At 40.5% G+C, this 27,272-nt stretch overlaps 2 protein-coding genes across 3 annotated transcripts in view; both read left to right on the top strand.

The window, feature by feature from the left end:
- LOC311096687 (integrin alpha-X-like) overlaps nucleotides 1–27,272 on the top strand; it is a 569,425-nt gene that overhangs the window by 479,146 nt on the left and 63,007 nt on the right. The window lies entirely within an intron of this gene.
- On the top strand, nucleotides 1,443–25,443 carry LOC311096688 (integrin alpha-X). 2 transcript variants are annotated; one of them, XM_084135996.1, is made up of 30 exons: nucleotides 1,443–1,600; nucleotides 10,249–10,357; nucleotides 10,570–10,673; nucleotides 10,761–10,831; nucleotides 11,589–11,703; nucleotides 11,792–11,919; nucleotides 12,048–12,193; nucleotides 12,886–13,036; nucleotides 15,694–15,841; nucleotides 16,049–16,122; nucleotides 16,566–16,683; nucleotides 16,984–17,120; nucleotides 17,320–17,466; nucleotides 17,560–17,760; nucleotides 17,897–18,030; nucleotides 18,431–18,573; nucleotides 18,663–18,811; nucleotides 19,125–19,256; nucleotides 21,333–21,406; nucleotides 21,558–21,699; nucleotides 21,924–22,022; nucleotides 23,137–23,216; nucleotides 23,351–23,437; nucleotides 23,561–23,639; nucleotides 23,735–23,830; nucleotides 24,059–24,139; nucleotides 24,287–24,397; nucleotides 24,482–24,592; nucleotides 24,718–24,828; nucleotides 24,913–25,443. In XM_084135996.1, the coding sequence occupies exons 1-30, from the start codon at nucleotides 1,555–1,557 to the stop codon at nucleotides 24,997–24,999; spliced, it is 3,411 nt and encodes a 1,136-aa protein (XP_083992122.1). In that variant the 5' UTR covers nucleotides 1,443–1,554; the 3' UTR covers nucleotides 25,000–25,443. The 2 variants fall into 2 exon arrangements, with proteins under 2 accessions (XP_083992122.1, XP_083992123.1); XM_084135997.1 differs by lacking the exons at nucleotides 1,443–1,600; nucleotides 10,249–10,357 and having other exon boundaries at nucleotides 10,808–10,831.

Genomic DNA, 27,272 nt, shown 5'->3' with positions numbered 1-27,272 from the left:
GCTTCTCTCATTTCAAAACAACATTGTCATTATGACTAGTGTATAATGTAAGTCTTTATTAATAATTCTGGTTATTTCCCGGTAGTGAGATGAAAACATAATGTCAGTTGCTATTTAGAATAAAACATTAACCCCAGGTTTCACTGGCAAGGCTTAAGCCTATAGTCCCAGACTAAAATACATGTTTGAGCTGCCATTTCTTAAAATATGTCAGTGCCATTGTTTTGTTTCAAGATGCACACCAATAATATTTTTTATGTAATATAATATATGTTTTAAAAAGCTACTTAAATATCCTAATTGAACTAAGGCCTAAGCCTGGCTTTATCAAAGCCCTATCTGTGAAAACAGACCCTAAGCAAAGTCACCCCAACCCATGCAGGCGCAGGTGCAGATGATGGCTGAGTATGTGCAGGTGGAGCAGGAGGAATGCTGCATGGGAATTGTAGTTTAGAGTGTGAGTGAGGGAGTGCAGTGGTAAGGAAGGATTGTGTACTTGTGACAGTAGGCACATTATAATAGACATACAGTTTAATATGTTTGAAAGCAACTTATTATTAATTAAATGTTGCTTTGCTGTTAAGTGCGTATGTTACACCATCTACATAATGCTTCGGCAGACAGTGTCATGTATCACTATGCATTGTCACAAAAAAATTTTTTTCATACGGCAACATGCTCTGCAACAATGTCAGTGGCACATGACGCAATCTGCACGTCACAAGTTTTAGTGGCACATACCAATCACAACTGGATGAACTCTTCTGTGCATAATAGGCTATGCCATGCCACTTAATGTTAATTAATACCACTTCTTCATAATCGGGTTAATGTAAACGTGCTCATTGATCAAGAACACATTTTGTCCAATTATAACCTTTGACCACTCCACATGAAACCAACTAAATAGATTTTTGATTTTTAACGCATTTTTAACTGGATGTTTTTTGGAATTCTCAGTGACATTTAGTGCAGGTTCCATTATAACCTGTAGGTGGCAACAAGAGACTGTCTTTATGAGTGAATCATTGAGTCATTCATTCAACTGATTCATTTAAACAGAGCCATTCAGGAATGGAACACTTCTGCTGTGAGTTGCTCGGATATGCGCAACGTTTATTTTTCTTTGGTCCCATTTGGAGTAATTTAGTGTATTTACAATGTAAGTTGTTCAATATTAACATCTTGTTTATTGTACTGTTGCATAAAAGCAACATTACAGAGTCGCAGCCATGTTGTTGAATATCGTCACACGGTGACACCGCAGTCCAAGAACACATTCAGAACATCAACACTCCTGCTCATGTGGTATTGCTTAAATATACTATTTCTTGAAGTTTAAGGTCATTTCCTGGTTCATTGCAATCTTTGATTTTATCTTTCAGGACATCATTTTTGCTTTGTTCAGATCCGTTATGTACACATCATCTGCGTTATTTGCTGTCCCTCCTTAGTCATAGGCATCTTTCTCAATAAATATTCTTGTGCTATGTTTGCTTTGTATATATCAGGCAGTTGGCACCATTCATACCATCCCTGTCTCGTGACCCTGATATGACCATGGACTGGGATTTCTGCACCTGGTTGTACCTGTTTTGTGGTAAGATCAAACAGTGAAACAGTATTCCTGTTTTGATGTTCATTAAGGTTTTTCAAATTGTCATAAAACCGCACAGTATACAGAAACATCTGTTGTGGAAATATTAATAATCAAAATGTATAATGTGTCGTTAAAATTTGAATGATTTTGTGTTTATATTTTCAGCTGTTTTTGATTGTTTTGGTTGTTTATGTTAGGCACCTATTAATTTATTTTATTGTGTTTCTGTCAAAAAATGTAAGGGTTGAATGTAGTTTTGATAACATTTATTTGTTAAAAATGAGGTGAAAGACTGCTTCAAAGTTGGTGATGTGTTAGTTGCGAGTGAGCTCTTTATTAGTCATGAAGATGTGGGCTTTCTATGACAAAGAAAAACACCCATAAACAGGGACAAAAAGTGCTAACCACTTCTGTGCTTGTTTTATGACTGTGTGGATCCTTAGGTGGTTTTATGCCTAGCACTCTGTAGTTCTTCCTGCCCCTTTTGAAGGGCTTCAGACTGAAAACAGTGATGAGCCATTGGCTCCGACATTGAAAATTTTAGAAGCCAAAAGACTTTTAGCTCCAAAAGTAGTGATAGACTAAACAGTAGATGGTTGTTCACCAGCACAAGTCGTACATGTTCACAGTCTGATGCAGTGGCTGCAGATCTACATGGAGCTGTATTGATATCTGTATAGGTGACATTTACCAATGGTCTCTTGCCAAAAGTCACTAACTATAATGATTAGTTTGCAACAGGCACCAACAGTCTTTTCCATCCGATTTTTGCAAGATTAAATTTTGTTGTAAACTTTAATCCAGTGATATATTTGTTTATTCAGTGCATACATTTTATATGAAATCATACAGTAGAAATTATTAGTTATCGAGTTAGTTAGTCTGATTATTTCTGATGAGTTCAACCATTAGTATTTTTCTGTAGTAATCCCAAATTAAATTTCCTAGAAAATGAATATGTCATTGCAAACATGATGTTTGCAGGTCAAGAGGGGAACGGAGCAAGGCCGTTAGCACGAGTGATAATGAGCGTGTCCCTCCTGTGTTTCAGCACCAATGTAACAAAGTTTGTTGATGAGGGAAGAAAGTGTCATGGCGGGCTGGAAAATAGTCAAGGATTCAGATGCGAGTGAATAAGTATTTATTAAAGTCAAAAAGAGAAGACAAGAGACTCAATTCGACAGGCAGCATCCACATGGATGACTCAGAGTTGAAATAGCAGATAATCTCAAGTGAACTCGGAGAAGAATATAGAAGGTCCTCAGGGAAACTCAGGGTCGGAGTGGTAGATAATCCTCTGGCAACTCGGGCAGGCTCGGCAACGCAGGGACTCAGTGGGCGGACTGCAGATCCAACGTAGAGACGAAGATCCTCAATGAAGCGTCATGGAAACAGAACAGGAACAGGAGAAACAATCGCTCAGACCCAGGAGAACCTCCACAACCATCTGACAAAGACAAGACGAGTGAGCAAACAATATATAGGACATCCTCATTCAGAACAGCTGGCGCTGATCGGCTCATCAGTGGATAACGAGCCATCTGATGAGCCGCGCCCATTCATTCAACACGCACACACATAGCGAGGGAGAGTCAATGAATCCGTGAACCGTGACAGTACCCCTCCTCCTAGGAACGCCGCCTGGCGTTCCCAGACCCCCTTACCTGTCGATTGTAATCATCGATAAGGGAGTGATCCAGAATGTCCCTGGCAGGAACCCAACTTCTCTCCTCCGGACCGTAACCTTCCCAGTCCACCAAGTACTGGAATCCGCGTCCCCTCCGTCTCGAGTCCAGGATCCGGTTAACCGAATAAGTAGGCTCCCCATCAACGAGTCGCGGCGGGGGGGGAACCGGAGCAGGCGGATTAAGATGCGATCGAAAGACGGGTTTAATTTTGGAGACATGAAAGGCGGGATGAATTCTCTTGTACGCAAGAGGAAGGTTGAGGCGGACTGTCACCGGACTAATAATTTTGGTGATAGTGAACGGGCCAATGAATTTAGGAGCTAACTTATTAGAGACGGAACGGAGAGGAATGTTTTTAGTAGAAAGCCACACTTTTTGACCAGCGACGTATACGGGTGGCCTCGACCGGTGGCGATCGGCCTTAGCCTTGGTGAGCGCCCCCACTTGGAGTAGAGTCTCACGGGCTCTGGTCCATGTGCGGTGACACCTCTGGACGAATGCGTGAGCGGAGGGGACCGCGACTTCGGATTCCAGACTGGGAAAAATAGGTGGCTGGTAACCTAAACTACATTCAAACGGAGATAGGCCCGTGGATGACACTGGTAATGCATTGTGGGCGTACTCCACCATAGAGATATGTTGGCTCCAGGAGGAAGGATTCCTGGCAGCCAAACAACGCAACACTCTCTCCAAATCCTGGTTGGCCCTCTCGGTCTGGCCATTGCTCTGGGGGTGAAACCCTGAGGACAGACTAACGGTCGCTCCCAGTAATCTACAAAACTCTCGCCAAAATTTGGACACAAATTGGGGTCCTCGGTCGGAAACCACGTCTATCGGGAGGCCATGTATGCGAAAGACGTGATCTACAACGGTCACCGCTGTCTCCTTGGCTGAGGGTAATTTGGGCAAGGGAATAAAGTGAGCCGCCTTCGAGAATCGGTCCACCACGGTCAAAACTACCGTGTACCCTTGAGAGGGTGGGAGGGCGGTGATAAAATCTAGCGCAATGTGGGACCAGGGTCTCGAAGGGACAGGCAGCGGTTGGAGTAACCCATCTGGGGGTCGATTGGAAGTCTTACCAGTGGCACAGACAGAGCAAGCCAAAACAAAACTGTGAATGTCGCGTGCCATAAGTGGCCACCAGAATCGTTGCTTGACCATAAAACTGGTGCGATTTACCCCTGGATGGCAAGCTACGTTGGAACAATGCCCCCACTGAATAACGTCTGACCGTAATCCCTCCGGCACAAATAAACGATTCGGTGGGCAACCGGGCGGAGGCGTTACCCCTTCTAAGGCCGTCTTGACCTTCGACTCGATCTCCCATGTGAGTGTGGAGACAAATAGGGTCTCGGGTAAAATGCACTCGGGAGTAGACGGGCGTTCGGAACGGTCAAAAATACGCGACAAAGAATCGGGTTTGATGTTTTTGGAACCCGGGCGGTACGAGAGAGAAAAGTCAAAACGTCCGAAAAAAAGTGCCCACCGAGCCTGCCTGGAGTTCAATCTTTTAGCGGTTCTGATATATTCCAGGTTCTTATGATCGGTCCAGACGATAAAAGGTACCCCAGACCCTTCTAACCAATGACGCCATTCTTCCAACGCTAACTTAACTGCCAACAATTCTCTGTTACCAATGTCATAGTTACGTTCGGCCGGAGATAAACGACGAGACAAAAACGCGCAGGGATGCATCTTGTCGTCCGTGAGAGAACGCTGGGAAAGCACTGCTCCTACCCCCACCTCTGATGCGTCGACCTCCACCACAAACTGACGTGAAGAATCAGGGGCTATCAAGATGGGAGCTGAAACAAAGCAGCCTTTCAGTTTGGCAAACACAGCCTCAGCTGTGTCTGACCACCTGAACGCAGTTCTGGGGGAGGTCAAGGCGGTCAGAGGTGCGGCTAGTTGGCTGAAGTTGCGAATAAAACGCCGATAGAAGTTGGCGAACCCCAGAAACCTCTGTAGGGCCTTACGGGAATCTGGACTTGGCCACTCTACCACAGCCTTAACCTTCTCAGGATCCATGCGTACTCCCTCAGACGAAATGATGTACCCTAGGAAAGGAACAGACTGTGCATGAAAAGCGCATTTCTCCGCCTTGACAAAAAGCCCATTCTCTAGCAACCTCTGAAGCACTCGTCTGACGTGTTGAACGTGCTCCTGGAGAGACGAAGAAAAAATCAATATGTCATCCAGGTAAACATATATGAACTGGTCTACCATGTCTCTCAACACATCATTGACGAGTGCCTGGAAAACCGCTGGGGAGTTGGAAAGCCCGAACGGCATAACCAAATATTCAAAGTGCCCCCTGGGGGTATTGAACGCGGTCTTCCATTCATCCCCCTTCCTGATGCGAACCAAATGATATGCATTACGTAAATCCAATTTTGTGAAGATTGATGCTCCCTGCAACCTCTCGAAAGCTGAAGACATCAACGGCAAAGGATAAGTATTCTTTACCGTGATGTTATTCAACCCCCGGTAATCAATACAAGGTCGTAGAGAACCATCCTTCTTCCCCACAAAAAAGAATCCCGCCCCCGCTGGAGAAGAGGAAGGGCGGATGAACCCAGTAGCCAGAGAATCAGAAATATATTTCTCCATAGCCTCCCTTTCTGGAGCAGAAAGCGAATATAACTTGCCCTTAGGCGGAGACGTACCTGGCAGTAAATCTATTGCACAGTCATAGGGACGATGAGGAGGGAGAGAAGCAGCCCGAGACTTACTGAACACCTCCTTCAGGTCGCGGTACTCCGGTGGCACGTTAGACAGATTCACCGACTCCTCCTGCAACACAGAACGAGAAACAGACGGAACGGCAGACGAAAGACATGAGGCATAACAGTTATCACTCCAAGCTGAGACAGAATCTTGACCCCACTCTATCCTGGGTCCGTGCTTCACCAACCACGGGTGACCCAGGACAATAGGCGCGTGGGGTGACTGTGTGAGGTAGAGTGAAGTCCTTTCAGTGTGATTCCCCGAGGTGATCAGTGTGATAAGTCCAGTGGAGTGAGTGATGCCCGGAAGTTCTTGCCCATTGAGTGCGTTGATGGTGATAGTGTTCTCTAAAGCAGTGATGGGAAGGTGAAGTTTACGTGCCAAAGAGAAGTCCATAAGGTCTCCCTCCGCTCCCGAATCCACCAACGCATGGCAGCAGAAGGAGTGTTCCGCCCACTGGAGTCTAACCGGAAGGAGAGTGGCGCTCGAGGGTCCGATCAAGGAGAGCCCGCCCGACAGTAGTCGCCCTCCTACCGCCGGGCTTGGCCTTTTAAAGGACAGGTGTTGATGAAATGTCCAGGCTCCCCGCAGTAGAGACATAGACCCCTCGAGCGGCGGTGTTCTCTCTCCTCCCGGGAAAGCCGAGCTCGACCTACCTGCATGGGTTCAGGATCGTTAGAGGGGCTGACCGCGTTCATACTCCGGCCACTGGAACTCATGGTGAAATCGGCCGCAGGCATCCGGTACGGTCGGCTCTCTCTCTGTTGAAGACGTGCATCGACCCGTAATGCTAGCTCGATCAGTCCATCCAGTGTCTTGGGCAGCTCCAAAGTATAAATCTCCCTCTGAACGCGGTCAGCCAACCCATGCAGGAACATGTCCCACTGCGCCTCCTCGTTCCATTTGCACTCGGCCGCCAATGTCCGGAACTCTATGGAATAGTCAGAGACTGACTGTTGGTCCTGGCGAAGGTCGGCGAGCTGGCGGGCCGCCTCGCGTCCAGCGACGGCGCGGTCGAATACCCGTGTCATCTCTAGCTCGAGTGCCTGGAACGAGGAGCAGCACGGATGTTTGTTCTGCCACACCGCCGTTCCCCACTGAGCCGCGCGACCAGAAAGTAGTGTCATCACCAGGGCTACCTTCGAATCCTCAGAAGCAAATGTCACAGGTTGAAGCGAGAAATAAATAGAGCACTTGGTTAGAAACGTTCTGCAAAGATTAGGTTCGCCCGAATACCTCTCTGGTGCTGGAATGCGCGGTTCTGGTGCGAGGGTGCGCGGCTCTGGCTGATGGAAAATCCCTTGGGGAACAGGCGGGGGCGGTGCTGGCGCAGTGGGAACTCTCAGGCGTTGGAATTGAGAGGTGAGCTCGGACACCTGCGTTACCAAAGCCTGTATCGCCCGCCCCGAAGCTCCGATCTGCTCGTCCTGGCGATCCATCCGTGCGTGGTTTCCGGCGAACATCTGCTCAAAATCGGGAGCACTCGCTGAATCCATGAGAAGGCGGTCAGATGGTTCTGTCATGGCGGGCTGGAAAATAGTCAAGGATTCAGATGCGAGTGAATAAGTATTTATTAAAGTCAAAAAGAGAAGACAAGAGACTCAATTCGACAGGCAGCATCCACATGGATGACTCAGAGTTGAAATAGCAGATAATCTCAAGTGAACTCGGAGAAGAATATAGAAGGTCCTCAGGGAAACTCAGGGTCGGAGTGGTAGATAATCCTCTGGCAACTCGGGCAGGCTCGGCAACGCAGGGACTCAGTGGGCGGACTGCAGATCCAACGTAGAGACGAAGATCCTCAATGAAGCGTCATGGAAACAGAACAGGAACAGGAGAAACAATCGCTCAGACCCAGGAGAACCTCCACAACCATCTGACAAAGACAAGACGAGTGAGCAAACAATATATAGGACATCCTCATTCAGAACAGCTGGCGCTGATCGGCTCATCAGTGGATAACGAGCCATCTGATGAGCCGCGCCCATTCATTCAACACGCACACACATAGCGAGGGAGAGTCAATGAATCCGTGAACCGTGACAGAAAGAGGCGGGGAACGGCGAACATTAAACGTAACTTTAATTCTAAAATAAACAACAAAATGAAAGTAAAGCGGCAGTACCTCTCGGATGACTGCCACATAAACTAAAATAAAGCACCAACATAAAGTCCAGGCCTGGTCCTCTCTCATCTTCTTCTGTCGTCACTCCTCGTTTTATCCTTCCGGAGTTCCTCTGTGGCCCACATGGAAAGAACCTATATGAGGATATATGCGCATATATGAAACCTATATACAGCATGTATGCACATATATGATAATATATATGCTGCATATATGCGTATATATGCCACATATAGGCAAAATTGAGGTGCATATATGTGCATATACAGGCCATATAGGTCTCCTGTATTGCTTCTTTATATCCACATATAAGCCCTATATGTACATACATGATATGTCTCCTTTATAGCTCATGGCAGGATCTGGCCATTTTGTAGCTCATATCTCACTTTAGCAACTGTCATACATGATGCCTAGCTCAGATAGGCACATCTATCAATTCGAAGCTCACGGAGCTGAGAAGATCAAAAAGATTTTTTTTTTTTTTTTTTTTTTCTGTTCAGTTTTTTGTCTTATTTTTGTTCTTGTACTATTTGATTGTTCTTAAGTAAATAAATAAGGTAAATTTCTACATTTTGGGCTTTTATTTATGTTGCCTAGCTATGGATTTTAATAATTTTACTAATAGGTAAACATATAGGTTAACATATAGTGCATATATAGGTGAACATACAGGTGCATATATACGTGCATATATGCACACATATATACGTGCATATATGTACCTATATAGGTACATGTATGCACAAATATATATGTACACATATATGTACATATAATATAGGAAAACGGCCAATTTTATATATGTCACATATATTAAAAACCTATATCAAAACCTATATTAAAACCTATATGTTTGTATAGGTTATTTCCATGTGGGGGGACTCGAGACCACAGTGGCTCGCAGGTGACACTCATTAACACTCGTGTCATCGGACTTGCTCCATTCCCACAGCTATCGGCCCTGCCCCGCTTTTCCACGTGTTAAAGATTAGCACCCTGACAATCAGTTTATTCAGTGCGCTGATGCATCTTCTCCATTGACTTTCATTTAAACTCTCTCCTTTGTTGATCATTTCAAGATGGCAGCGCTGTATAGTGAGTTTAGAGCAGCCAAATATTTATCAATACACATGCTTGTTGTATTCACAGTCGGAAAGTCATGATTAAGTATCTGAAAACAGCATATTAAAACATTCTCAGTAAAAATTCTCAGTCACATTTACTAGAAACTATTATTTCACAGCATTGGTTTGGCAACTTCCTTATCTGAGTTACCAATCTTCCTCTTCGCCTCTGTCTTTCATTCTGTCATCTGAGAAGTCAAACAGTCTTTTTCTGTTTGTTTCCAATGCCAGTTAAAGAGGTTGTTCTGCATAATTACGCAAGTCACAGCTCTCATGCAATATGGGGAGGATGAAAGACCTTTTTGGAAATGAAAAGCATAGTGCAATCACTTTCAAAATGCATGAAAACAACTAATATTTTGTGAAAATTGAATAGAAATTATCGAACTGTCCATCCATTTAGACCATCCATTGTAGTACAGCATTAATCAGTGAATAAACCTAATTAAAAATACGTCTTGTATTTCTAAACCCACTGTAAACGTCTCTTTTTGTGAGCTTTGGTTTGGAGTGTTTGAAATGCACAACTTTTTAACAGATCTGTCAGATTGATATCAGTTATCTAAAAAGATATGAGAACAAACAAACGCTTTCTTTGAAAAACTAAAATCTTAATGTTTATTTTACTGACATCCTACTGATATAATAATTTGGAACACACACATAGGGAAAACAATATAGTATAGGTGGGGCAGGGGGTTGTTTCCCCTCCACAAGTTTAGCGAAAAGTGCCAGAAAGCTCTAGTGAAATGCAGCATGCTGGCGTGTCTCCTCTGCAGCTACTTCCCTTTTCTCAGCCAATTGATTTTTTTAGCTTAAAAATGTTGAGATGTTACTGAAAAACAGGACAAGAAGACCAAATAAGATGTTTTCTAAATAATCATATGTATTTGTTTTTTAAAACATTGGCAGTCTAAGCTGACTGACCCTAAAAATTAAAGTATATTTATGTATGTGTTGGTCTTAATTTGCATCATTTAGCATTTCAGTCAGTGCTGATGTTCAACATTGACCCTGTGACCTGGAAATACTTCACAAGAAATAATGATGTTGGCTTTGGCTACAGAGTCATACAGAGAGATACATCTAGGTGAGAGAAACACAGATTATCTATCTATCTATCTATCTATCTATCTATCTATCTATCTATCTATCTATCTATCTATCTATCTATCTATCTATCTATCTATCTATCTATCGCTTGGGAGGTTTGATTGTTAAATTGATTTAAATCAACCCAATGCAATTTAAACATTAAATATATTTGAAACCTAACACATGTTTTTCTTTATTTTTCCATAGTTTGCTTGTGAGTGATCCTTTAGTACAATACAGCAGCGATGGAAGAGGACAAGTTTATAGTTGTGCCATTTCACAGGAAACTTGCCTGCCGGTGACAATTAATGGTATTTACCTTTTCATATTCACAATTTACACATTATAAGTCTGATTTGACATGTACAATCTAACCGATTTTATCTATGCAATGAAAGTGCCTTCTGAAGCTGTTAACATGTCTCTTGGGCTTTTTATGACTAAGGACACACAATCTTCTAATTCAGTGGTAAGTGATATGCTCATCCTGACACGAAAAAACAACACATATGCACTATACAGATTTTTTAGGCTAATGCTAGGCTGAGAATATTACAGTTAATATGATTTAAATACTTATGGGGCTATGTGTAGAATTCCAAAACCCTTGTTTTTAGCGATAAGCTGAACTGAAGTATTTAGATATACAAAGATGGTGCACTCATATTACTAGGAAAAAGTGCAACATGCAATATAAATAAAACACCAGATTGCAGATTGATAAAGTCGATACTGCAGCTGCCGTTAGTAGCTCTGTTTGCTATAGAAACAGTCATTGTTATGAGTCACGTGCTTAGGACTGCACATGCGCATTGGCTGGTCTAGCCTGAAAAATAAGCTTCTTAATGCTATTTGAGCACATTGAGCATAATGAACAACATTTATGATACAGTTGTTCTAAGATTTCATTGGTAATTTCAAATATGAAATTTAATCGTAAGCTTGGTGAACAGCTTTGGAGAATTTTATATTTCCCCATTCCAAGATATAGGAGCTGCACTTGCATGACTGAAATAGCTGCCTGAGAAGCGTTTCGTTACAAGCTCTTTACACATTAGCAATAAAAAAAGTAATTATTAAATTAAAATTCTTACATATAGCCCCTTTAGTTTATGCTTATATTAATTGTATATATTGCTCTTTGCAGAACAGGGGAAATGGCTTCATAAATACTTCAGTGTTTGATGTGCGTATCGATAAAATTAAAAACTCGTACTCTCCCTCAGGTTTGTGGTTCAACCATTCCTAAGGACTGCAAAACAATTACTACCCTTAATGGTATGTGCTTTAATATCAGTGGAAACAATGTAGTGAGTGCACCGATACCAAGTGCTTTGAGAAGTAAGTCAAATGAAAAAGTACCTACATCCCTGTCCTTTTCTATTGCTTTTTTGATAATCTAATCATATGCTAAACTCCTCATTCACAGGCTGCCCTCTAGAAATAGATATTGCTTTTCTAATGGACGGCTCTGGGAGTGTAGAAGACCCAGATTTCATTAAAATGAAAACTTTTGTTTTAACCATAATTCAGAGTTTTTCAAAGTGCAATTCTCAGGTATGATTATATGTTTTGATTATTTCAGAAGGCCTTTAGAGACCCATAAAGTGTGGTTCACATTGCAGCCAACCACCAGTTTAGACAGGAACAGGAATGACATGTGTGAATGTTTTCTTGTCTTTTAGTTTGCTGTTGCACAGTTCTCCACTGGTTATGAAATTCACTCCAAGTTTGAAACAGTTAAAGACATTCATTCATGGAGGACAAGAATAGGAGAGATAAAACAGCAAGGAGGAATGACCTACACTGCGAAGGCTATAAATAAACTTCTGTACGACACCCCTAATGTCATCAGCATTCTAGTATCTCAAAATTCCTCTTCAAAATGTATTAGTGCAAAGTTCATTTTCAAATCTAACATTTACAGTTGTAATCGAAATAATTCCACCCACATTGCAAATCCGGTTTATTGGCATGGCAAAATTTACAGACTTTCAGCTGTTTGCAATGAACAAATCAAACAAAAGTAATTGAAATAGCTCAACACAACAAATGGTTTAAGTGGTTTCCGCAAATTTGCGCAAAAATGCAACTTTTAATGATTTAATTTCAATTACAACTGTAGTTATTTTCTGTGTTCAAATATAAGCACATTAAGGGGATGTTTGGGTGGTTTGGAGAAAAAAAAAACAGTATTGCGTTTCTGTATACAGTATAGTGCATAAATAACTGTACCTCTGCTGTACACTGAAAAAAAAAAAACAAAAAAAAACAAACATTTGGTGTAGAAACAATTTTCAACTAGAAATTGCTAGTACATTTTACAATTAATTGCAAAGAAACAGCAAGTAATACATTGAATTAAATGTGAAATTTTGAAGTAGAAAGACTGAAATAGTATTTTCTTATAAAAAGTACTGTAGCAATCTGTTTTATTTACAACTTTGTGTATATGCATATGTAACTTATAATAGCAATTCTGATTTGTCATCTTCAAATGCTTTTCTTATTTTCAATGTACAGGGAAGAGCTCTTCATAACTGAAGGAGGGGTGAGGCAATCAGCAATTAAAATCTTAATTGTTATCACTGATGGTAGATCAACTGATGAACCTAATCTCAGAGGTGCTGTTGAAGAGGCAGAAAAGAAGAATATCATCCGATTTGCTGTTGGGGTAAGATCCATTGCATTTTGTCAACAAATCACTCTTTTAAGTCAGGTCTTTTCAATGAATCTGTTGATCCAGTACAAAATACTTGTGTATTACAAGAAGGTCCAATTATACTTAACATTAACGGTTCACCTAACATTATAACAATGAGCAATACGTTTGTTACATTATTTATTAATCTTTGTTCATGTTAGTTCATTATAGCTCAGTTCCATTTAATAATATTAAAAGACAACTTTTAAGTTTGTAAATGTAGTATTAGTAAATGTTGACCAAGAACTTAGGGCACTAGAAAACATGAACAGAACAACCAAACATAACGCAACGAGAAGTGACAAAGAACTGAATGAAACACAGAGCTTAAATAGACAGAGCAAACCAATCAACGAAAAGAATAACAGGTGAACTTAGGAATATACACGTCACATTACTCCCCCCTCCTGGAAGGCGCAGCCCTATGCCGTAAAAATTGTCCAACTGAGCAGGGAGGTTTAGGGCTTAAGTGGGGGACGGACAGCAAGGATATGGGACAGGCAGGGCCAGGGTGGAGATGAAGGTGGGAGGAGCCAGGGTGGAATCCCCAGCAGAAGGGCCAGGATGCAGGCCCATAGCGGAGTTGTAAGGAGGAGTCATGGAGGAGGCTTGACAGATGGATCCGATGGTAGTGGAGACCCGGGGTGAAGCTGAAGAGTTGACGGGACCGGCGACATCGAAGGTCCTGGAGGGCAGGGCGGAGCAGCAGTGATGAGCAACCGGGGCAGAGCCAGGGCTCTGGAGGACTGAGGAGAAAGCGGAGCGACCTAGGACCAAGGTGGAGCTGGAGAGAAGGAGGAGCCCGCAAGACCCATAAGGGTGGAGGGATGAGGTGCAGCCGAAGGTCCGGAAGTCCATGGCGATGATAGAGTGACAACTGACCAAGGTGGAGACAGAGGGATGAAGAACCCCACTGGAGTTGCAGGGACAAAGGTCCCAGGTGGAGCCGAGAAGGGCGAGAAGCCAAGGTGGCACCGACTGCTCGACAGGCCGAGGCAGAGTTACAGGCCCGGAGGTTCTGGGCAGAGCTGTGGTCGACACTCCAGGGCTGAACTGGCTAACACAATGTTAAAGCTGAAGGGCAGTGCAGAGAAGACAATGCAGGCAGGACATAAAGACTGGGAAGTGCAGACAGGAATTTCACAATTAACTCTTTAGGAAGACACAGAACAGACAAATCTCTCGTGAATGACACTCTTAGCTGACACAGAACAGGAAGGTATCTTCTGAACGACCCTCTTGACTAACACTGAACAGGCATACGATTCTTATAAGGCAGACTTGAAACATTCAGAGGAGGTGGGAGTGGGAGACAGGGTGAGAACACTGACATCAATAACATGGTGCTAGGTGACAACACAGGCACAGTGCATGGGGAAACAGGTGTTGCACACTCACTTGCAAAGTCAATAAGCAGCTCTTCCTCTGCCGCACTAGAGAGGGTAGGGCTCGATTTCATCCCCTCCACCAAAATACCTTCAGGGACTGACGATGTGGCCAGCTCACACACCTTGTCAGATGTTTCTTCGGGCTCAGGCTCCAGGCCGATTTCTCGCTCAGGCATCCGCTCTGGCACTGGTATCGCGGCAGGCTTGGACTCTTGGACGTCTGTGGTAGGCTCAGGTTTGTCCGTCGCTGGGGTGGTGGCAGTGACTAGCACACTGTATTCCTCCTCAATCTCTCAGATTGTGAATGGGGAACCGTTGGAGAGGAGTACCCACTCCACATTGTCAATAGTTTCCGGGCAAGCATGCTCTCATCTCCACATTGAGGCTTGTCCGGAAAAGCACACTCTGGCAGTCGTAATCATATGAGACGCGATGGCAAAGGTCCAGAAATGCCAGTCATTGCTTCTCTAGGGACTAGCTCCCCTGTGAGAGGAGGACGATTCTTTTTGCTGCTGTATCCATTTTGAGGTCAGTTCTTCTGTCACAGTTGGGTTGCAGTAAATGAGGGGTAAACGATCTTAACTTTTATTAAAACTAAGAACTCAGGGCACTAGAAAACATGAAAAAAAACAACCAAGCATAACGAAATGAGAACTGACAAAGAACTTAAGTAAACACAGAGCTTACTGTAAACAGACACACCAAACCAATCAATTGAATGAATGAGGCATTTATATAGCGCTTTCATATGTACTACTGTACACCCAAAGCACTTTACAATCATATCAGGGAATCTCTCCTCAACCACCACCAGTGTGAAGCTGGATACAATTAAATAAAAAAACAGGTGAAATTAATTTGCCTAACTGGCACACACAAAGAAACTAGGTCAACATACACAAGCATGGAACAGAAACAGAAAAGAACCAAACCAAAACAGAATATACACGTTTCAACTTTATTGTAAAGCATTACCTAAACTTGGTTAATTTTATTATATTATAAGCTTGAAACTCTAGTCCTCATTCATTAACAGTGACCATTACAGCGTTCACAATGTCAGAGTAAATGATGACAAAGATGTTGTTTTTGGGTTAGCTAATCAGTCAAGAAAGTTTAATCTTCAGATGATTTTTAAATGTTTTATCCTTTATCTTTGCACCATACTAAACAAGGTATAATAAGATGAAATGTTTAAATGGCCCAAAAATGACTGTCTTGTCTTTTCAATTGTCAAAGATCGGTGAAGCCTTTGATGATCCCCGCACAAAGCAACAGTTAGAAATTATTGCATCTGCACCTGTTGCTGAACATGTGTTTAACGTGACTGACTTCGACGCATTGGACAGTATCCGTGAACAACTGGAAGAGAACATTGCAATCGAAGGTGTGTTTACTGATAAAAGCAAAAAAAATTAGAAAATTGTTGATGAAATTTAATTGGAAAATTAGTGTTATAAGAGTGCTGAACAAAATAAACTTGCTATGCTTGCATTTGTCATGACCAAATTACAGCCAACCTGAAATTCATTATAAAAGAATTGTGATTTCACTTCTTCTTCTTTTTTTAATGTAATAATGTATTTTCTTTCAGGAGTCCAGTCCACTGGTGATTCTGCTACAATGGAGTTTGCACAAGATGGATTTAGTGCAGTGTTTGCATCGAATGTAACTAAATACTTCAAAGCTTTGTTTTGAAAACCATTTTTTATTAAAGCAATAATTTAGGCAGCCAACAATGTAATGGATACTAAGTATCACTCACCTGAGATTCAAGAGTGAAGATTATTTAAATATACACATAGACTGCATGTAATAGTTCAATGTTATTGGATAGGTCAACCAGAGTTTGAAATAATTAAGATTTTTAAAATACTTTTGAAAGAAATCTCTTCTGCTCACCAAAGCTGCACTTATTTGATCAACATATAGTAAAACAATAATATTTTGAAATATTATTACAATCTAAAATAATTGTTTTATATTTTAATATTTTAATAAATACAATTTATTGAATTTTCAGCATCATTACTTTAGTCTTCAGTGTCACATGATGCGAGGGAGGTAAAAAATACAATACAAAAAATACAAATACAAACCTCTTTATTTAGGTAAGCCTGATCATGAGTTCTGTGGGAGCTTTCCAAGGGAAGGGCGGATATCAAGAACAGTATCAAAATGACCAATCATCAGACTTCCATGTGGGAAGTGAGCAAGATAGTTACTTGGGTAAGACCTTGCTCAAACACAGACTAAAAATACATAAAATTGGCCATACATTTATTGAGGTAATCTACAATTTAAATAAAAAGATACTGTAGTTCACCCCCCAAAAATTACTCACTTCCAAGCCCATATCAATACAAACAAGTATAGTCTAAGGGATATCTTAGTTCCTTTTTCCATAATGAAAACATGTTGTGACCAGTGGTTGTCTGATGGTGAGTAAATGATGGCTATTTTTTTTTTTTTTTTTTTTTTGAGTGCACCATTTATTGAAATATTTGATTATCTAATGTTTTTTTAAAGGTTATTCAATGACAGTAGCAACACGGTCTAAAAAAAAGTTTGTGATTCTGGGAGCACCAAGATACAAGCATAAAGGACAAGTGAGCATTTCAATAATTGGAGCTAACAAAACAAACCTGCTGGTGGAGTCACCCAAGGTACATGAATATTTCACCAATGTCATATTTGTTTAATTTGTTTAATAAAAATGCAAGGTACTTGAATCTTAACTCAGTTTTGTTTATTTTGCAATGTATTGGCTGTTGCATTTTGTTGTACTATTATCAGGTGTTCTTATAGCATATTGGGCATAGGATTTGATTCTGAAGAAACCTTTTCTTTTTTATTCTTTCACAGTCTCAGATTGGTTCATACTTTGGGGCTGAGGTCTGTGTGGTTGATCTGAACTCTGACACAAAAACAGATCTTCTATTAATATCTGCACCAACGTACATAGAGTACCATTCTGAAGGCAGAGTTTTTGTGTACTTTTATTCTCGGCAGGTAGGTTAAAATATCAATTCCAGATTCTAAATTACAGATTCCTTTAGACTTTATTTTGTCTTTTAAAAGTTTGGGCTTTTTCTGGTTTTGCAGCCATACTTCACTTTTTCTGAGGTGCTGGAGGGCATGGCAGGTCAGAGGGGTCGGTTTGGCTCTTCTCTGGCCAGTCCAGCAGATCTGAATGGTGATGGTTTCATGGATGTGCTGGTTGGAGCTCCTTTAGAGGAGGATGGACAAGGCAGCATCTACATCTTCAATGGCGGAATTGATAAAATAAATCCCAAATATTCACAGGTCTGCCAATTTAAGTACCTAGCGTTGTAACCTTTTGTGGACTGCCACTTATATAGTTTTTTATGTTTTTTATGACCTTTGGCTTGCTTTGTTCCTAAAACAGTTCCCCTTCCTCTTATTCTTTGTGTTACGTTAGAGAATTACTGGATCAGCTGTGCGCTCAGGTTTACAGTTTTTTGGACTTGCTCTTAGTCAGTCCTCCTTAGATCACAGTGGAGACAGTCTACCAGACATTGCTGTTGGATCAAAAGGAGCCGTTTTGCTTCTTAGGTACAGTACTTCTTGTAACTTCAGTATACACTCTCAAAAATCAGCGATGCCATAAAAAACCTTGCCTAAAGAACCTTTAAGTAATCAGTTCATTAAAGAACCATTATTTTTCTTAGTGTGAATAACATTTTAAATATCCAAAGAACCTTTTTCCTCTATAAAGAACCTTTTGTGTATTGGGAAGGTTCCATGGATGTTTCTACATGGAACCATCGATGCTAATAAATAACCTTTATTTTTAAGAGTGTATTTACACAAACATTCCAATCTAATAAAATGAACTGATTAATAAAAGTAAACATCCAATAACTTCACAAACAGTAACATACAGAGCTCATGGTCCACTCTGATCCATTCATTCGTTATGTTTCGCAAATGTGTATTTTCCTACAACATCCAGGTCCAGACCAATAGTGTCTGTGGATGTGAAAGTAACCTACAGCCCATCCAAAATTTCAACCATTGAAGAGAACTGCACCAGGCCACTGGAAAACACCATGACAGTGTGCTTCAAAATGAGTGGATACAAACATGCTATAACAGGTTCCCCCAAATTTTATGGCAGACTTTGTTATTTTCAATAAATAATTTGAATACAAATATCATAAAATGTTATTCAATGCCATTTCCAGATTTGGCTGCAAATATTAGCTATACGTTAAAGCTGGATGCCAAGCGATATAACCACCGTGCATACTTCTTACCCAAAAATTGGGTCCTCAGTAATGTTGTAAATGTTACACTAGAGGAGGTGTGCAAAGACCATCCTTTCCTTATAGAGGTAAGTCATGTATTAGTCCCTTTGTAGCAGCAAACAAGCCATTTCTAACAACTTTGAATAGTTTTAGCATGTTAATGGATTTATGGATATGACAATGTTAATGTATTTGGTCATGGCGGACTAAAACTGCTACGCTGCTGCTGTTGCTATGAACTTGCTACTGGCAATAGATACACAGACACACTGCTGTGAGATTGTGAAATTTGCTGCTGCTGCATGATTAGGCATACATAAATCTCATAGCAGCTTGTAATATCTAGAGTTTCATATGTGTATGTATGTAACAATTAATTAAATTGTTCACCTTGTCCAGTCTTGCACAGAGGATCCTCTCAAACCACTGCTTAATGAATTAATATTCACTTTTGAGGGTCTGCCCTCCCAAAGTCTGGAGAACTTAAAGCCAGTTCTCATACCATGGATAAAGAACACAACATTATGGATGGTAAGGGACACATATTTAAAGGTAACCTATATTGTCATAAAGTGAGGCCTTCATGAAGTTGCTTTTCGGTAATATCCTCAGACTTTATAATTTCTATTACACTTATATCATACTGTTATTCAAGACAGAATTAGTTGTCAGTATTAGTAGCAGATCTACTGTGAAACATTAGTTTCTACTGTGAAATAGTGTGAGTAACCATACACTCACCGGCTACTTTATTAGGACCCTCTTTTGCCTTCAGAACTGCCTTGATTCTTTGTGGCATAGATTCAACAAGGTGCTGGAATCAGAGATTTGGTCCATATTGTCATGATAGCATCACACAGTTGCTGCAGATTTGCCAGCTGCACATCCATGATGCAAATCTCCCGTTCCAGCACATCCCAACACTGCTCTATTGGATTTAGACCTGGGGACTGTGGAGGCCATTTGAGTATTGTGAATTCACTGTCATGTTCAAGAAAGCAGGTTGAGAGGATTTGAGCTTTGTGACATGGTGCATTATCCTGTTGAAAGTAAGCATCAGAAGATGGTCCACTGTGGTCATAAAGGGATGGACATGGTCAGCAACAATACTCAGGTTGTGGTCAAACAGTGCTCAATTGGTATTAAGGGGCCCAAAGCGTGCCAGTAATATATCCCCCACATCATTATACCACCAGCAGCCTGAACCATTGATACAAGGCAGGATGGATCCATGCTTTCATGTTGATTACGTCAAATTCGGACCCTACCATCTGAATGTCGCAGCAGAAATCGAGAATCATCAAACCAGGCAATGTTTTTTCAGTCTTCTATTGTCCAATTTTGGTGTGCCCGTGTGAATTGTAGCCTCAGTTTCCTGTTCTCAGCTGACAGGAGTGGCACCGGTGTATGTCTTCTGCTGCTGTAGCCCGTCTGCTTCAAGGTTTGACGTGTTGTGCATTCAGAGATGCTGCAGACCTCGGATGTAAAAAGTGGTTATTTGAGTTATTGTTGCCTTTCTATCAGCTCAAACTAGTCCTGCCATTCTCCTCTGACTTCCGGCATCAACCCTAGAAATGGTTGTGCATGAAAATCCCAATAGACTGTAAGGGTGGATTTCCTGCATGGGGTTCAGTCTGCAAGACTGCCGAATGACTAAAGAAAAGTTATTAGCAAGATGGTAGAAAACTGTACATTTCTTGTCTTTGACCACCCACTGCTACCCAACAATAGCTTATTATGTGGAAGAGCGTTGCTATAGAGAGTGACAATATTGCATTGCAACATGTAGCACTTCAAAGTCAATACCAAATCAAAACTAGTTAGCACATTATTTGTAATTGAAAAGGTTTAATGACAAAATATGGTTATGGTTACACTTAAAATAGTTACAAAATAGATGTATGAGATGATGATAACTTATACCATTAATCTTACCCAGCATATATGTAAAATGTTACCTGAGAGAGAGAGAGAGAGAGAGAGTAAGAGACAAAGAATAGAGGAGGCAAAGCGAGAGAGCCCCAAGAAAGGGACCCAGAGAATCAGAAGCCAGAGCATAAAAAAGAGACAGAGCAACAGTTACAACCTCTTTTATCCCTTCCGTGACCATGTGACTAAACCCCAAATGTGAGACGTTCAAACTGACCCATCAGATAATTACAACTTCCCCCATTGTACTAAAGGTATGACAATTCATAGACCCCCAAAGTACACACTGTGCCTTTGGGAACTCCAAATGGTCCTTGTGGTAGAGAGAGGGGTGGAAAAAAGTAGAGTAAATGTCTTTATTTCAAATATCTTGGATTATTTTCAATCCTACAAAACCAGCAGTTTCTGAAATACTCAGACTAGCTCATTTGGCACCAACAACCATGCCACGTTCAAAGAAACTTTAATCACATCTCTTCCTCATTCTGATGCTTAATTCAAATTTCAGCAGATCGTCTTGACCATGTCTTGAGTTGCTGCAATAAGATCGGCTGATTAGATATTAAGAATAGTTGAACACGTGTACCTAATAAAGTGGCCGGTGACTGTATATGGGAATATATATATATATATATATATATATATATATCACATTTTTATTCTATCCTCATATTACAGTTAAATTATGAGATAAACTGTGGATCAGACAACCTTTGTGTTGACAACCTCAAAGTGGACTTCAGCTTTGATGGGTAAGTTAATGGTGAAATCACAAGTTAATTTAACTGTCATCAAACATAATTCTTTAACGCTCCACCTACCAGCCATTAGCGGATGGTCATATAGTCTTGCCCTAAAATTGGTGCAGTTTAACTCTGTGTCTCCTTTGCTTCTGTAATTTAGATCTACAAGCATAGAGGTTGGGATAATGCAGGAGCTCAAAGTGACAGTGTTTGTAGAGAACAGAGGAGAAAACTCATACAACACACACTTTACCCTCAGCTACCCCTTTGGACTTTCCTACAGGAGAATTATGCCTGAAGTGGTAAGGCAGGATGATGTTTATGGCATGTAGGGTTAAAAACAGCAAGTTCATTGTTTTACAAGTTTAGTAGTTAAAGTGCATGATTTTCTTTAAGGAATATCTATCCATTTTTCAAACTCCTTGTCCAATTTAGGATTACAGGGATGCCGGAGCCTAAATAAAATATTATACAGTGGGCTGCTACAGTATATGATCAAGAACCCCATTTTTTTCTGTTTGAGCAGGGCAGAGTGGATTGCCATTCTTTAGATGGCATGCAAGGAGTTTCAGCAGGGGAGACCATCTGTCGAGTCAATAACCCTCTATTCGCAGGAAACACTTCTGTGAGTTGAAATCTATGTGAACAAACACACAAACAGATGCAGCGAGGTTCAAAAGTCTGAGACCAAATCTGGGATTTAAAATCTGCTTTAAACATGGAAAAACGTTAAACAAATGTTATGATATAAAATGGAATAAAGATTCTGTGCTGTTTCTGTAAAGTCATATCAAAGATGGCGACATTCAAAAAACTAAAAAGTCTTATCAATCGAGCTGCGAGTTCATCCGTCAAATATTCATTAACCGACAACAGCTTTTATATCTGGGTGGAGAGTGGAGCATTTGAGTTGCGCGTCGAACAGAAAAACTGATGGAAGCAGGTCCAGTGGAGAATAGTGACTGGATCTAAAACCTTCAGATGACACACAGCTCATATCTCCGTCGCTGTATGTTACCGAAAGTGTAACCACACATAAAAACCCACAACACATAGTACAGATGCGTTTGTGCAGCGCAGAATGGCTCTCTCACACTGTATGACGTGACAGACAACTAGTTGTCCAGTCTGGTTCCGTTCACACAGCGTGGGTTTTCCGAGAATGTGGTTTTGAGTCCTGAAAATGTACAGGTGTAAGTTCTGTTATAGAATGTGGTTGTCACTCCCATAAATAACCGAACTGTGTGTGAACGGAACCGTATTAAGGACTAAAAAACTACTGACAACCGTGTTCTGTTGCTGTGTGAACGTGGCCTTAATGAGTGATTGAGAAACTCAATGGTTGCTAGAAGACCTCGGCAATGACATATCAGAAAGACCACACCCACCAGTTATAGAACAATTTGATTGGTCAATGCATCAGTCAATCTGAATTGAGATTCTTTGTCGTTACTATAGATAGAGTACTAGAGATTTGAAAAATATTCTTTAGATCTCCTTGCTAGAGATTTGAAATCTCTGTGTCTGGGGTGGAGCTCAGTAAATGTCAATAAATTCTGATTGGTTAAACCTTTCACCACTAGTGGTTTTATATCTAAATTAGTTGACCTATGGTAGAGAGTTAACCACTGGCTCACCGCTGACCCTAATGTATAGACACACATTGGAAAGTTTTTTTTAAGCATCCTTTTTGTTTTTAAAAAAATGTATAATGATTATTTCTTACCTCATTGTTGTAGGCCGTGTTTCACATTATTTACGGTATTAATAAAGAAAGTCATTTTGACCAAAAGGTGACATTCATTGCATCTGTTACCAGGTATGGTGTTCATTTTTACTTTTATAGTCAAGTGGTCTGTAGTATGTTCAGTGCTAATTGTAATCTATGTCAAATGTATTTTGATTATATTGACATGCGTAGTAGCACAAACTAAAATGTTCTGTCATTTCCAGTGGAAATACGAATCACTCTGAAAACAGTGAACTATTAAAAATGAGAAACATCAGTGTAAAACATGCAATCTATGTTGCCTTGTTGAGGTCAGTGTTTTTTTTTTTTTTTGCTGTAGTATGTTTAGAGTTATGTTTTTGATATTTGACATTTTGCTTTTCTCTCATTTCTATTCATAACCCCATCTACTGTATTCTGTGGTTCTCCTACAGACATACAGATTCCAGCATTTACATAAATTTCACGAGTGGAAAAAACAATCTGGGAAAACCAGTGAAACAGATATTGGAGGTGAAGATGCTTCTTCCTTTATTTCACCTCATATCCATACTGAAACAAAATCAGTTGTCTGTATCAGTAAATCTCCTTCTGTTTATATCTCTAAGGTGAAGAATGAGTTTAGAGAGCTAAATTTAACAGTTTTCATTAGAGTACCTGTAAAATTGGGAGCTGAAAACATCTGGGCTGACAAAAAGTTGAAGGTAAAAGTGTATGCAAAGTATGAATCAAGGAGAAATAAACAAGAACCAAATACCTTATTGTAGTCCATATTTTTGTGGTCCAAATGCACATATTTATGTACTTAAATTGTCTGTCAAAGCTGGACAATATACTTTTATGGCCGAAGACATTGGAATGGCATTGAGACAACAATATTTGTGGGTGAACTATCACTTTAAGTATTACAAATATGTTTTTCTTTGTAAAAGATTCCAGATTGCTTTAGGGAAAAAGATGAACAACCCACCACCAGTGATTTTCTAAAAGTGCTCAAAAAGAAAAATGTATTAGTGAGTAATTTTTTATTTAATTATTTAAACTTTTTATTTGAAATTTTGAATAAATTATTTACTTTAAATGTAAATAACTTGTCAAATTAAACTTGTTTGATTTGATTTCAACACTGTTAAACATGCTGTAATGTGTTTTTCTGCCAGAACTGCTCTGTGGCGGTGTGTGCAGTGTTCAGGTGTGATGTGAATCTGATGAGAAATGAAAGGAAGTTCTATAATATCTCTAGCAATGTGAGCTCTGGATGGATTGAGCAGGTATCTGAAGTTACAGGGCTTGAAATCTTTATTAGAAAAAAAGATATCTGCCATTTTAATTCACAATATTTATTATCTTTATAGATCGGGGTTAGGTCTGCTTCTTTTGAGTTGGTCAGTAGAGCATCTCTGAATTATGATGAGGACAAATATAAGTACTTCTCTGATTCTCTTAGCTCTGCACCATTTTGCGAGGTAAGGAATACTTTACTAAAGCCTGTTAGAATTCTCCAGCTGTTAGTGGCATTTATAGCAGACTTTATCACTGTACTTGAGATAGCGTTGGATATTCCATCTGAAATCTTTGTGTGCATGTGAAGGTGAACACTCTGGTGGAGGTCTATGAAGAACCCAGCCTCCTAAAGGAGGGCATTGGAGGAGTTATTGGAGGACTGTTGGTCATCTCACTCATCACAGTCGCCCTCTATAAGGTGCAATACACCAGCCTGTTTATTATTCATAAGTAGAGAACTTTAACAAAATATATAATGTTGTCTTTTCTTTTTCTCTTATAGTGTGGTTTTTTCAAAAGAAAGGCCAAGCAGCAGATAAAGGATTTATCACAAGAAGCTGATAAACTGGAATATTTAGATGACAATTAATGCAGAATCAATTAATTACTTTTTTGTAACTTCTAATGCTTCCATCAAAATGAATAGACGTACAAAAATTGAATAGTCAATTGATTCAAATAATTACGATTAATTTCATGATTCTTTGTTTCTAACATAGCTAATATAACATACACACACACGCATCTATTTTTAATATAAACAATAATAGACCGTTGCACTATATGTACATAGTTTGCCCATTTGTTTATATAGTTTGCACTTTTGCATCTTTTTAAAATGTTTTTAAAATGTTACGAATTCAATGATTGTGCCACATCCTGTCTCATGAGATACCTTCTGATTTGATCTGATCTGATCGATTTTTGAAGGCAGTATTGATGGATCCTTCGCTGCCTTTGATATCCCACAATCCTGTGTGTTCCATTTCCTGACTGTTGAGCTAAAAAAATAAAGATGGCGTCTGAAATTTGAGGTTGGTGGTCAGTTTGTGTGTAAAGTGTACATTTTGACAAACTTTTCTCACTTTTGATGACATTTCAGGCGAAGTCTTTCACAAGTAAAGACTTTGTCTGTGGTCACAAAAAAATCCCAGGATGTCTTTCGAAACGAGTAGGGGTGTAACCCCAGCATCCTGGCCAAATTTGCCCAGTGGCCTCTGTCCATCATGGCCTCCTAATCATCCCCATATATATATATATACATATACTAATTGCCTTCATCACTCTGTCTCGTCTCCACCAGTAAGCTGGTGTGTGGTGGGTGTTCTGGCGCAATATGGCTGCCATTGCATCATCCAGGTGGATGCTGCACATTGGTAGTGGTTGAGGAGATTCCCCCTTCCATTTAAAGTGCTTTGAGTGCAGAGAAAAGCGTTATATGAAATGTAATGAATTATTATTATTTTATAAAAAAAAAAGAGCAAAATGCAAAGAAAAAGTGCAAAATGCAAAATGCAAAAAAAAAAAAGCTCTGTAAAACACTTGCATTTTTTGCAACACTATAAGTGTGTCCCATCGGGTAATCAAATGTTCTACACACACTTGCAGTCTTTACGCCTACTTGAACACTTTGGCCAAATATAAAGGAAGTACATCATGTAGACAAGTGGTCAAGTGCAAAGACCCCGGGTGCTTCTCAATATCCCTCCTCATTTCCTCGCTCCTCCGTCCTCCATCCTATGACACGGAAGCCGATCGAGCTCAGCCATCTTGAAGGACATGTTAATTCTCTAATTGCACCGTGAGGAGGCGAGGAATGAGGAAGTTTCCAGAGGAGTTATGAGCGAGGATGCACAGGTGTATCCTATGCGGAAGTCTTTCTTGTCGAGAAACCTGATGCACGTATAAATTCACCTCCCACCTACCGCCTTTGCAGTTGAAATAAATCATATATCACACATATATCATCAGGGCAGCTTACTTTATCTTGAATACTTATTAATTTCTTGAATAACCAAACTTTAACAACATAAGGGCCGATTTTTTTGAGCGCAGCTGATGACGCTGTAAAGTGACGCTCGAGTAATCAAGAATATTCTAATATACAAATAAAATGTACTTTCTTTCCTTGCAGTCTTCCCTCGCATCCTGAAAGGGGGGTGGAGCTGAGACGCAAGGAAAGGAACAAGGATATTTGGACAGGGCTGTAAGTCGCCTCCAGTAAAGTGCACACTTGTCCAACATATTATGACATGGCAGGGCATGTGCCTAAGTTTTCCAACGCAGCCTGGATGTTTTGTACTCGTTTCAATATGTTCATTGTAGCCAACGGATTTCGCCAGTAAAGCATACTCATCCAACATAATGACCCAGTAGCAGTATTAAAGGGGTGGTATAATGCCCTTTCACAAGATGTAAAATAAGTATTTGATGTCCCCAGAGTCTGTATGTGAAGTTTTGGCTCAAAATACCCCTCAGATATTTTTATATAGCATGTTAAAATTGTCACTTTTTGAGGGTGAGCAAAAACGCACCGTTTTTGTGTCTGTCCCTTTAAATGCAAATGAGCTGCAGCTCCCCGCACAGGGGGCGGAGCTACAACAGCCTGCACTCACACAGACATGCACTTAAAATTTCAAAAACTTTTAACCTTTTATGTTTTATAACCGGATTCAGACAATGATGGAGAGACTCAAGAAGGAGTGACAACATGTAGAATGCAACAGGACATTTCTGAATGGTTAGTTGATGAATTTATGTAGCTTTTGTGTAGTTATCTTCTAGTCATTGATTAGCATATTCTGTCTTGATAATCTATAAATCGTGTTTCGGGGGCGGGGTTTATGTAAATGTTAGGGTTAG

Source organism: Abramis brama (assembly GCF_963993115.1).
Source record: "Abramis brama genome assembly, chromosome: 14".
Taxonomy (NCBI): Eukaryota; Metazoa; Chordata; class Actinopteri; order Cypriniformes; family Leuciscidae; genus Abramis; species Abramis brama.
Note: the sequence above shows the minus strand (reverse complement) of the source record. Positions and strands in the feature narration are given on the sequence as shown.